The 12,978-nt window shown below is 43.3% G+C and overlaps 2 protein-coding genes across 2 annotated transcripts in view; one reads left to right on the top strand and one right to left on the bottom strand.

The window, feature by feature from the left end:
• Window positions 1-224: 224 nt before the first annotated feature.
• LOC101980127 (medium-wave-sensitive opsin 1) lies at window positions 225-9,884 on the top strand (the record flags this gene model as incomplete). The annotated part of the gene is made up of 5 exons (XM_005370706.2): window positions 225-521; window positions 2,756-2,924; window positions 5,005-5,170; window positions 7,515-7,754; window positions 9,774-9,884. Coding segments are annotated over 5 exons (983 nt in total), but the record flags the coding sequence as incomplete, so codon positions are not given.
• A 429-nt stretch (window positions 9,885-10,313) lies between these two features.
• The window catches only part of Tex28 (testis expressed 28), a 26,036-nt gene continuing 23,371 nt past the window's right edge, over window positions 10,314-12,978 (bottom strand). Inside the window, exons 3-4 of the mRNA XM_005370705.3 lie at window positions 11,765-11,900; window positions 10,314-10,670 (exon numbers count right to left, since the gene is read on the bottom strand). Of these exons, the coding sequence (XP_005370762.1) occupies window positions 10,314-10,670; window positions 11,765-11,900 (493 nt within the window). The remainder of the gene's footprint in view (window positions 10,671-11,764; window positions 11,901-12,978) is intronic.

The following is a 12,978-nucleotide window of genomic DNA, read 5'->3' as shown; positions in this document are numbered from 1 at the left end:
TATAGGATTGTTTTGGCTATCCTGGGTTTTTTGTTTTTCCATATAAAGTTGATTATTGTCCTCTCAAGATCTGTGAAGAATTTTGATGGGACCTTGATGTATAAGGACACCAGTCCTTCTGAATTAGGGCTCACAGTGCAGGGCTCACATAGAGCAAGGAAAAGTGGGATCAAGATGTAAAGTTTTGTACAGTGCTTCCTTTATTCTGTATCTCTTGCCTCCAGGTCCCTTTGAAGGCCCCAATTATCACATTGCTCCCAGGTGGGTGTACCACCTCACCAGCACCTGGATGATCCTTGTGGTCGTTGCGTCTGTCTTCACTAATGGACTTGTGCTGGTAGCCACCATGAGGTTCAAGAAGCTGCGCCATCCTCTGAATTGGATTCTGGTGAACTTGGCAGTTGCTGACCTAGCAGAGACCACCATTGCCAGCAGTATCAGTGTTGTGAACCAAATCTATGGCTACTTCGTGCTGGGCCACCCTCTGTGCGTGTTGGAAGGCTACGTTGTCTCCTTGTGTGGTAAGCTGAAGGAGACACAACCTGGTGTGCCTAAAAAAACCCATACTACAAATCCCAAGATTCACACATGTATGAAGCACAGTATATACTCATGGTAAAAGCTGGATCACAGGCAGCACAGGGGTTGGAGGACAGGCTCACAAATTTCTGAAGGCTTCTTCCACCTGAGCAAACATTTTCAACTGTTTGCTTGAGTCCAACATTGACACAGGCTCTAACTATATATACCCAGTTTTAGACTGTGGGGCTCATGTTGGAAGAGATAGATCATGAGTCAGAGAATTCCAGAATCATACGAAGAGCAGGCTCTGGGCACCTTGCATGAACTCCTACCCAAATCAGAGATATGTGTGTTTTCATCCTGTCTGATTAATAATAATGGGTGATCTGTTCCCAGGGAAAGATGCCAGAGCTTTTGAGATATTGACTGGATTCTGACACCTTTCTTTACAACCATCACTAAGACCTGTTTGTTGGCTATGGTTTGCTTAGGTTAGGTAGTAAAGGCTGATGAGATGATTCAATGGGGAAAGATGCTTGCTGCCAAGCCTGACGAGCTGTGTTTGATTCCTAGGACCCACATGGTAGAAAGAGAGAAACTCCTAAAAATTGTCCTCTAACCTCCACATACACTCCATGGCTACACACACATACACACTCTAAAAAGTAATGATTAAGAAGCGCCAGAGCGCTAGGCTCTGTGCTGGAAAGATCCCGGTAACTAGTTGGTAACAACACAGTGTCTCCATTACCCCTCTCTTACCTTATCTCTAAATGGGTAAAGAGAGTCCAAAAGTGATTATCTAATCTGGAAGACAGGCTCTGCTGATCATATATGAGGATGGAGGGTTTAAATGCCATGTATATAAGCAGAGACTTTGAGAGTCCGAACTGGGGGTGGGAAGCCCACAAATAGACCTGGTAGGAACCCCACTTGCGTAGCTGTGTACCCAGCAGGCGTCTACCAGTAACTGACCCTTGCTCTTGGTTCATCACCATTGTTTCTCCTTGCCCCTCACCCATTGTGCAGATTAAGTTCAGACCAGAGAGAGTAGTGGACAATACCTCAAATCTATATGGTAGAGTCATCAGGACAGATCAAGTAAAGAAAGTCTATCTCCCAGGTTCCAGTGACTTCAATTAGAGATGTGCACCTTAGTGGTTGCATGGCCTTTCCCAAGTGGCATCGTCATGTCTGGATCTGCTTCTACTAGGCTTACCTTTGTCCTAATCATAGAGTGTTCTTTGTTCACCAATATACACAAAATTAAAATAAATGTATCTTTTAAAATTATGCACTAAAACCACTAGCAACAGTGTTCTGTACTCGTATTTCAAATAAAGATCTGATATCTGACTACCAGTAAAAATCCAGTTAAGTGACAATGAACAGGAATGACATTTTATAATGTCTGCCACCTCAATAGAGTGATGTGAGAACATCTGTCCTTTCTCTAGCGGACTGAGTCAGGAGTATTCTAACACTGCCTAGTTCATAATAGAAGGTAATACAGAGTGTCCTTTAGAAGTGAGGTGAATGAACAATACTTTTCCCCATCCTGGTTCATGGGTCTCTGAAGCCTGCATGCACACCCTTTGGGCATAAGAAAACAAGCAGGAAGGGTACAGATGACATGTTCTGTTTCTTTGAAGCAATGACACCTCAGTGTGGTCACGGCAGTATGGATTTAGGCTTCCAGGAACTCTACCAAGGGCATCAGAGGAAGAAATTACCAGGGGCCAAGAGGACAAAAAGCTCTTGAAGGGCCCCAGTGGACACATAAGTACAAGGCCATAGCCTTTTTGCCTTCTTTTGGAGGCTGAGGTGTGCAGGTGAGGTTGAGGAGAGAAAGCTATGAGAGTTCTAAGGTACCAGCCTCAAGAGTCTATGATTCAGACTAAACTGAGAGCTAGGACATTCTGTTCCTGAGCAGAAGGATGATGAGAAAGAGAGTAGGAAGACATAGGAAAGACGGTATGCCACTGAGTTTAGCAGGGATGCAAAGCACAAGAGCCTGAAGGAGATGAGAAAAGAAGGTGAGACACACATGTCATAAAAATGGACTGAGAAAAGTCAATTCACCAAGAGGTCCACTTCACTCTGGACCTGAAAACATTTCAAAGGATTTGGTCTGGTAGCTATCAGAGACTCTTGAAAGCTGTTGGCTAGTAGGACAAAGTAGTGTGAACAATCGTTTGACTTGAAGCCCTGGTCTTTCTCTTCTCCACCATAGGCATCACAGGCCTCTGGTCCCTGGCCATCATCTCCTGGGAGAGGTGGCTGGTGGTCTGTAAGCCCTTTGGCAATGTGAGATTTGACGCGAAGCTGGCTACTGTGGGAATTGTCTTTTCATGGGTCTGGTCTGCTTTGTGGACAGCCCCGCCAATCTTTGGTTGGAGCAGGTAAGGGTGTAATGATGCAAGGAAAGTAGGCCCTGTAGGACCAAGTGGGGAGAGTCAGACTGTGATCTCCAGGAAGGTCAAGCCACTGCTGGTTTCTGGGCCTGTATGGCACCTTGCTTCTAAGGAGAGAGGAAACTCTCCCAGGTTCCCAGTGCAGCATGCACATGAATTGTAGATATATTTGTTATCAAAAGGGCCTTATGGCCCACTTCCTAGACTATGTAAATGTTTATCTCAAGTATAAGAATCTCACAAGAAAACTAGGAAAATTAAAAATGCCCAACCTAGAGCTATAGTGTAAGTGAATACAGGGCACATTTAGATTTCAGCGCCCTCTTACAAGTTCTGTGCCACGCCTCTCATATATTTTAGCTTACCACCTTCAGAGGTCATTTGGGAGGTACACCAGGTCATCATATCCTGGCCAGGCTCATTCTTTCTGTGAAAAAAGCCTTGTAAAAAGTTTGTATTTCTCCAGAACCACAATGGCTGCCAGAAACTAAGAATGTCCTAGTACTAACCCTGATGGAGGCCCAGACTGGATCATCTAATTTCATCTCCATGGTTACCCAGTGAGAATGTTCTTTCATTACAGCCCTGGCATAATGGCCTCAGAAAAAAATCAGATTTTCATAGGTGTTTCTAAAAAGTAAGAGAAAGGTGAAGCCTCCTCACTTTCTTTTGAAAATTGTTGTAAGGAAGCCACTTGTTTATTACAAGCTACCCAGACTTAAAATAACCACACAGAAATGATATTATTTGCAATACTATTTAGCCAATAGCTTAAGCATATTTTTGGCTAACTCTTATATCCAAACTAACCCAGCTCCATTAATCTGTGTATCACCACATGGTTGTGGCTTACCAGCAAAGTTTCAGCATGTCTATCTCTGGTGGTGACTTCTTCTGACTCCACCTTCCTTCTCCCAGCATTCAGTATAGTTTTTCTCACCTAGTTCTACTCTGCCCTATCAACAGACCAAGGCAGTTTCTTTATTCATTAACCAATAAAAGCAACACATATACAGAAGGACTTTCCATACCATTTCCCCTTTTCTTTTTAAATAAAAAGGAAGGTTTTAACTTTAACATAGTAAAATTACATATAACAAAACAGGTATCAAACAAGAATTACAGTTACAATATTTATATCTATTTTATCTTTTAACATAATTAAGGAAAACTATAACTATAACTAACTATTCTTCAACTCCATCAAAGACTCCAGAAGGATATAATATTACCCAAGTAAACAGGAAGTACATTGTAAGCAACTTCCAAAACTCTAGAAATGACAGAGACATCTCTCTACCTGGACAGTCACCCAAAGTTCTTCTGTATTGTTGGGGCATCCATCTTGAGCCTACAGGCCCATAGTATCCAGCAGACATTTTCATGGAGCAAGACATTTGAGAGACAGTTTCGCCTATATTGGCAATTTGTTAGTCACTTTCTTCTGTGTCCTCCAGAATGTCTGGCAGACTCTTTCATGAAGCAGGAACCCTAAAGGACCATCTGACCTTTAGACAAGTTTAGCAGTCATTTCTCTGTGGGTCCTGCATCTCCAGTTCATCAAGAAGTCCAGGCAAGATCAGTTTCTTACCCAAATGGCTAGCAAACTCCATACGGAGTTTTTTCAATGCCCATCTTCCTCTTGAAGTAATTGGTGCTGCCAGGAGCAAATGTGTCTCACTGTCATGAAAAGTCCTAACATTTTAAATGCTACATAGTCTGAAACCAGGTAGTAATGCTAATTGTACAATATTGGGAAAGTCTTCAGTGTCATAACAGCAAATTTTATATTACGCATAATTTGCCACAAAGAGAAGAAAGACGAAATGCAGCATATAATGGACAATGATTTAAAAATCCTACTCAAGAGTTTTAAGGTGATGAAAATGTTCTGAAAATACAACACTGTGTAGATATGAAATGTCATTGACTTGTTCACTTTTCAGTGGCTAATTTCTTCCCCATTTAAAAACCCTTTGACTCTAATGAGGGGTATGCCCTGGCTGGTTGGGCAGGTTCTAGGTTGCCCCAGCTTGAATTAGGATGGGCTGCTGGCCCTTCTCTTTAGGTACTGGCCTTATGGCCTGAAGACATCCTGTGGCCCAGATGTGTTCAGCGGCACCTCGTACCCTGGTGTTCAGTCTTATATGATGGTCCTCATGGTCACGTGCTGCATCTTCCCACTCAGCATCATCGTGCTCTGCTACCTCCAAGTGTGGCTGGCCATCCGAGCAGTAAGCCCTTCACCCTCCTGTCCTCATCCCGTACTAGTAAGATGTCCAGGCAAGCTCAGAGGCACACCCAGTAATTCTCCTGCCTCTACACTGCCATGATCACAAATCATTTTGAGACAGGGTTTCTTCATGTAGCTTTGGAACCTGTCCTGAAACTAGCTTTGTAGCCAGGCTGGCCTAGAACTCACAGGGATCCGCCTGCCTCTGCCTCCCAAGTACTTGTATTAAAGGCATGTGCCACCACTGCCCAGCCTCACCTGGGTCTCTTAAACTACTTTTCTTTTGAGAAAAGGCCTCACTCTGGAATCCTGACTGGCCTGAAACATGCTATGTAGACCAGGCTAGATTCAAACTCACAGAGATTCACTTGCCTCTGCCTCCTGAGTGTATACCACCACACCTGGCTTAAACTGTTTTATAATTTCCCCTTGTGTCTTAGTCACTGTTCTATTGCTGTGAAGAGACATCATGACCAAGACAACTCTTATAAAAGAAAACATTTAGTTAGGGGATTCTTATAGTTTCAGAGCGAGTCCATGACCATCGTGGTGGGGAACATGACAGCAGGCAAGAAGACATAGCTGAGAGCTTACATCCTAATCTGTAAATTGGAGGGAGAGAGAGAGAGAGAGAGAGAGAGAGAGAGAGAGAGAGAGAGAGAGAGACTCTGACTCTGGCATGGTCTTTTAAACTCAAAGCTTACCTGTAGCATGATTTAAAAAAAGAGACAGAAATTGGGTTTCAACCTGAAAACCAGAAAAGCAAAGCAATCAAGCCACTAAAGAAGCCTTACCTTTACCAAGGCTGGGCAACCACAAACTAGACAGACAGCCTCTCTCTCCCCTCATTTTATATTCCCTCTAGTGCTGAGATTAAGAGCATATGACTCCCTAGTACTGGAATCAAAGGTGTAGGCTGCCATCACCTGGATTTATTTTTGCATTGATCTTGTGTAGCCCAGGGTAGCCTTGAACTCACAGAGATCCATATGACTCTATGCCCTAAATCCTGGGATTAAAGGCATGTATCACCATTGCCAGACTGCTAGTGGCTTTAGCTTTGCCTCTGGTCTTCAGGCAGATGTATCAAAATACAAATAATACACCACTACACTTACCCGTCCAATAAGACCAAACCTCCTAAATCCTTCCAAAACAGTTCTGCCAACTAGGGGCAAACATTCAAATATGAGTCTATGGGGCCATTCTCATTCAAACCACTGCTCTCCACTGTCCTGTGTCTGGTGCTCCATCTCAGGGAGCCAGTTTTGTCTGCAGTCCTGTCCCACCAACATCCCTACCCAGGCCAGTCTACCACTAGGGATTCCCCTGCAAAAAATGATAGTAAGGGTATGCATGAGCTGGGTACTGTATCTGAGAGCTCTGTGCTCCTCTGTTGATCTCCATCTCCAGCATAAATTGTCCCTTTGTCAAACAACTCCCCTACCATTTACTTCATGTTCCATTTATTCATTGCTGGGAGCCCGTGTAGCAAGCTGGAGGGACTTTCTGCTTTATATTCACCTCTGCATGAACAGGTATTTATAAGCTGTTTTTGGAAAAAATCACAAGCTCCACCAGGAAGCTCTACTCACCTTAGTGTCTTGTGATGAAGGCTACAATTTGGTCCCTGGGTTGGTGGTCCCGTATCAGAATAAATTTAGCTAGCTCTCGTTGAGTTTCTTTCAAGTTTTCATAGAATTAGCTCTTGGCTAGCAAAAGCCATCACTGCTGTTGCAGCTCTCCCTGGATTCTAGCACTCATTGTTCCTTTTCCAGCTATCTGCCATCAGCAAGCATTCCATGGCAGATAATATCTGGCCCTATCCTCTAGAAAGCCTGGGAGAAGTGTGACTTTGGCTCTTGTATTGCCACTGGGCACCCTGCCAGGCCATGTTTAGTTAAAGAAACTTGACTTCTAGGGCTAGTCTCAGGACTCCAGATTCAAACCTGAGCACAAGACTAGATCTTCTTGGAAAGGATTATATAAAGCCTAATCTCAGTCTCCTTAGTTCTCCTTCACAAGCTTCTGTGAAACTACAGAGAACAGATTCAAAAGTCTGGTCTGGGGGTTGATCTTGGCCAAGCCAGCCACTTGTCAACCTCAAGGCCTACAGGAACTCCTACAAAGCTCCAGGACCACTCTGGCTCCCAAGTCAGGTCATTCTCTGACTGAGGGTGGGAGGCAGGGTTGGGATACTGGGTGGACCACTTCCTACTCCCTGTAGAGCCCTAGGTTTACCTCTTCTTGTTAATATCCTGACTCTGTACCTGAGCAATAGCAATAGTCCCTCTAGATCTAGAGCCCTAACTGACTCCCCCATTCACTGCTCTTATCTTCTCTAGGTGGCAAAGCAACAGAAGGAATCTGAGTCCACCCAAAAGGCCGAGAAGGAGGTGACACGCATGGTGGTGGTGATGGTCTTTGCATACTGCCTCTGCTGGGGGCCCTATACTTTCTTTGCATGCTTTGCTACTGCCCACCCTGGCTATGCCTTCCACCCTCTTGTGGCCTCCATACCATCCTACTTTGCAAAAAGTGCCACTATCTACAACCCCATTATCTATGTCTTTATGAACCGGCAGGTAAGCAAGAGATCAAAATCAAAATGGTCCATAACTCAGTGAAGGTTCTTACCTGGAATCAAGTCATCAATGAGAAAGCCTTGTGAAGAACCTAGGGGTTGGGGTTGATGATGCTCCTCCAAGAAAATGAGTGTGGAAAGGCTCTGCATGTAACCCGCACTCTCCATTCCTCCTCTCAACCATGAGCTCTGGAATCTTTGCACTGTCTCCACCTGAGTCTGCTACTCAGGTGCAGGACACTGCAAGTTCTTCCCTTCTGATGACCCCACAACCACGAGCAGAAATCTTCTAAAGGGGCCGCTATAATTCAGATTACTAAGCACTCAGTGAGCACACAATGACCCTAGCTAGTCCTGTTCCTCTTCTGTTTACAAACTCAACTCTAAATTTTTCCATTTTCAAACCTTGACTTTGGGATATTTGCCTCCTTAAAAGTTTAGACTTCCTTGGCTACACTAGCTAAGAGGTCAAGAGCTTTTATGCTTTTATTAGATCATTAATTAGTTCAGAGAAAGTGTGTTATGGCTTTGCCCAAAGACTTGTCTGATGGCAACCATCCTTAGCTGCCATATTGGACTTTAACACAAGTTGCTCATGACTGTTAGATCTTCCTACTAGATTACAGGTAAACCTGAAGAAGTTCATCACCTCTTGAGTGCCATTTGCTTTCCTCTTCCTTGAATTCATCACATGCACTTCATTAAGGGACATTTACTATGTGAGTTATTAGTAATCAGAAGTGTTCACTGGAGTCTTTCATTTCATCAGACTGTGAGTCCTTCCAATTGACTCCTCTTTCCTCTACCGTCTTCCTTCCTCTACTGCTTACGATGGAACACAGGGCCTGGTGCATGCCAGGCAAGTGCTTCATCCCAGATATTCTCTGCCAGAAACTGAAAGCAGTCCTAGAAAGAGTTGCTTGTTAAAGACAGGAAACAAAGGTGGGCAGGTGTGCAAACTTTGCTTTCACTCATTCTGCTATATTCCAAGAATATTGGAACAGTGGATTCCATTCTTGTTCAGAATAGAGTCAGGCATGAAGTGAGAACTCGGTAAGTAGATGTTGAATGAATTTCTTGCCTTACTTGCCAGTTTTTCAGCCAAGTCTATGTTGTTATTTAGCCCATCTCTAATGTTGTCAATGTCAACACGTGTTTTCATTTCAAAATCTTTAATGTTAGAGGGAATGGAGATAGTCACAAATAGAACTGAAATTAAGTGACATTTTTAGTTTGGGCTCTCAAAGCTTTGTTTGTAGTTTGGGCTCCTTAGATGGCATTGGTTTGGTCACTGCCTAAGTATCCTAAAGCTACCACAATAAATTCCACAAGCTTTGTGACTTAAAACAACAGACCTATAGCTCAGTGGCAAAGTACTTGCCTAGTACACACAAAGTCCTAAGCTAAATTTCTAGCGGTGCAACGAACAAACAAGCAAGCAAAACAAGAAAATAGGAATTAAGTTTCTCACAGTTCCAGAGGCGAGAAATCTGGGGTCTAGGAGTCAGCATTATTATTGTTCCTTCTGGGGGTGCTAAGACAATAGCAGTCTTGTGTCTCTCTCCTAGTTTTCCTTGTCCTACGACTCACAGACATGCTACCCCAATATTATTCTTCACATAGCTATTTCTCTGTATGTGTAGTGTTGTCTAAATCTTCCTCGTCTAACAAGAACACTGGTCACTGGACTAGTGACAATGCTTATCCAATATGACCTCATATATGTGCCAGTTCCAAAAAAGGCACAGTCACAGGTTCCAGTAATTAGGATTTGGTATTTTTTAGGACTGGTCACAATTCAACTAGACTCAGCATTAACCACTAAATTAGATAATGCAGAACTCCTGTATTCATATGTATAGAGAATGAGCTGAGCCTTCCTCACCCCACTCATAGTGTTCTCAATGGGAGAAGGGAAGGTGCACATCCACTAAGTGACAGTACCATGTTCCAAGATTCCCCTTTAGCATGGTGCACTAGCCCTTTCTTCTTTGCTGAATAATGGTTTCTGTCCTTCTAGTTTCGAAACTGCATCTTACAGCTCTTTGGAAAGAAGACTGATGATAGCTCTGAACTTTCCAGCACCTCCAAAACAGAAGTCTCATCTGTCTCTTCAGTGTCGCCTGCATGAGGTCTGCCTCCAACCTGTCCCATCCACCAAAGCTTTGGCCTCCCTTCTCCTCCATCCTTGTGAAATAAACATAATTTCCCCATGCCCAATCAAAGTCCCAGAGATGGCCACTACAGTTTGGGGTTATCTAAGCTACTGGGTGTTCAGGCACCAGACCTGGAGACAGTACAATGTAGATAAAGAGACCAGAACATATGGTTTATTTCACTTTAATCCAATCCCCATGTCTACAGATATTATGAAAAGATCGTGGAAAACTGGAAGGAGAAGGCAAGTTGGCATCTGCATGTATCGCACTGGGCAGGTGGTTACAGAATTAAGAAAGTGACAGTAACAAAGTAGCTCTCTAGGGAAGGATTACTGGATGCCCTCAACATCTGGAAAGAGGGAAGTAATGAACAAATTCAGGTGGATGATACTCCTTGCCCATCAGTGTACATCTAATTGAGGCTTAGCATCCTTGAAGTCTGGTCTCCACTTAAAAGGGATCCAGGCCTGCCAGTCCGTGATGGAAATGATATGCCACTTCTGCCACACCAAGGTCCCAAGGCCAATTAACACTAACAGAGTGAACACGCGCAGGCGTGAATTGAGCAGTGGCAAGGGACAAGAACACAAGGTAGAGACCAAGACCAAGAGGATAGTGGTCAGTGTGAGAAGCAGGCTTACGAATCTGAACAAAAAGTCTTTGGGACGGGTTCTGACACTGGCCATCATCTCCAGTTGGGTAGCTTGCTGTAGAGTTTCTAGTTTGGTTATTCTGCTCTTGAAAGTCTCCATTACATCCTGTAGGTAACAAACGTATATTCTCACCAGAAGAACGAACAAAAATGTACTTATCTAATTTAGTAAATTCATTTGCTTAGGGGTGTTCAAAAAGTACTGTTGAGACACTTCTTTTTCTGCTTTATCTCTCTCTTTTTTCTTATTTATTTATTTATTTATTTAAAGACAAGATCTCACTGTATAGTTCCAGATGACCTGAAACTTGTTATGAAGACAAGGCTATTCTCAAACTCAGAGATCTGCTTGCATCTTCCTCCCAAGTCCTGGGATTAAAGGCCTGTGCCATCCCACCCAATGAGTTGAATCTTTTAGGAAAGATAGAACTTCTAGGACATACACAGCAAAGACAAACAGTTACTGTGGAGCGCTAGACTCAGGGGTCCTGGTCCTTGTCTGAGACTGAGGACCTAGGTAGGAGCTATGAGTGTGAAAGGACTGAGGGGCAGGAAGCTAGACCCAAAAAGGAGGTTCCCAGAAGCTTCCCCTCTACCAGCATCGCAAATATCTCGGTATCCCTTGGACTTGTAAGGCTTTACCCCTGAGCTTTAGGTCACAGACTCCAGGCTATGGTGAAGCATTAATCTAATTAATCTTAATCAATGAAAAACCGGGAGTCAGATATCAGGATAAAAACCTTGAAGATCAAAGAACCAGGAGCAGCTGCCAGTTGTTTCCTTCCTCTCTTGTTCCTCAGTCCAAAGAAGCCAAAATCCTGTCTCTATCTCCTGAGTGCAAGGATTAAAGGTGTGTGCCACCACTACCCAGTTTCTATGGTTAACTAGTGGCTAGCTCCACCCTCTGATCTCCTGGCAAGCTTGATTTGTCAGGACACAAACAAAATGTCACACAACACTATGGCTTAGTAATTGCCCCTACAGGATCAGAAGCACAGTCCAAAGTTCACAAAGCAGCTTGGCTGCATGGTGAGAAGTGGAGCTCATACAGACATTCAAGGTAGACACTACTGGTTCTAAAGCAAAGGTGCAGGTTACTACTGCACCATCAGGGCAGGCACAGTTAGAAGATCTTCTCTTGCCTTGGCTTGGGAGCATACATGCCCCCTTCCCCCAGCCCTTTCTCCCCGATTCCCTCACCCATATTTCCTTGGCTCTTTCATAGGACAAATAGGCCATTTTCTCTTCAGTGCATGCCAAATGCTGTTTAAGATGGCAGATCTCATCCAGGTATCTCTGCAAGTGATCATTCACCTGTTCTTCCATCAGTGATTGTCTAGAAAGTAAGAGAGAAAATAACATTCCCTCTGTAGCTTACTCAGAGCTCATGCTGGCAGAGAGTACACTGCAGCTGGATTTACTACCCCCACCTGCACCACACCGCCCACTAGAACTCAGTCAAAGATGACTGCTTCTTCTACCTCTGCCTGGGAACAGTTATACTAATATATATTATTTACAATTACTCTCTAGTAACAGTTTTACCAAATGTTTCATACACTAGAAAATATAAAAAAGAAAATTTAAGCTATCAAATCCCCCAAATATTACCAGGAGCAGTGTTGAGGATGCAGTAGTTACTCCATAAATGTATATCTATTATAGAACATGGAAAGTCACAAAAGATCACAGAGTAAGTTCCATTTGTATGTAATGTCCATAAACATAAACAAATAAGTGGGTGCCAGGAGCTAAGAATCAGGGTGACAAGGAGTGACTGCTAATGCGGTTTATTTTTTTCAGAGATAATAAAAAAGTGAGGTTAGATAATGGATTAACTGTGTACATGGGTGGGAGAGACAGAATCTCACCTGTAGTCTAGGTTAGCATTGAACTTGTGATCCTCCTGCCTCTGCCTCCTGAGTGCTGGGATTACAAGCATGTATGACTAAACCAAGCTGAATTGTATACTTTAAATGAATGAAATAAAAAGGATGTGAATTATAATTTGATAAAGTTATTCAAATAAAAGCAAGCATTGGATTGTATTAATGGTTACACAACTCAGTAAATTTAATGAAAACCACTGAAATGCAATTAAAATGGTGCATTTTATGACATGCAAATTATATCTCAACACAAATATTCAAAAATACAAGCAAAAATACTACCTGTTATGTATACAAACATAAATAAGAAAGTATTATAGCACGCATGGAAGAGATTAGCACCCCACTGAGGGTAGTGAGGTCAGACAAAGGACCTGGAGAAAAAGGTACCAGGAGAAATGATTAGTATCCCATTGAGGGTAGTGAAGTCAGACAAAGGACCTGGAGTAAGAGATACCAGGAGAGTGCCTGTCTCTCTCTCTCTCTCTCTCTCTCTCTCTCTCTCTCTCTCTCTCTCTCTCTCTC

Source organism: Microtus ochrogaster, unplaced genomic scaffold (assembly GCF_000317375.1).
Source record: "Microtus ochrogaster isolate Prairie Vole_2 unplaced genomic scaffold, MicOch1.0 UNK85, whole genome shotgun sequence".
NCBI lineage: Eukaryota > Metazoa > Chordata > Mammalia > Rodentia > Cricetidae > Microtus > Microtus ochrogaster.
This window is presented reverse-complemented; position numbering and strand designations above follow the sequence as displayed.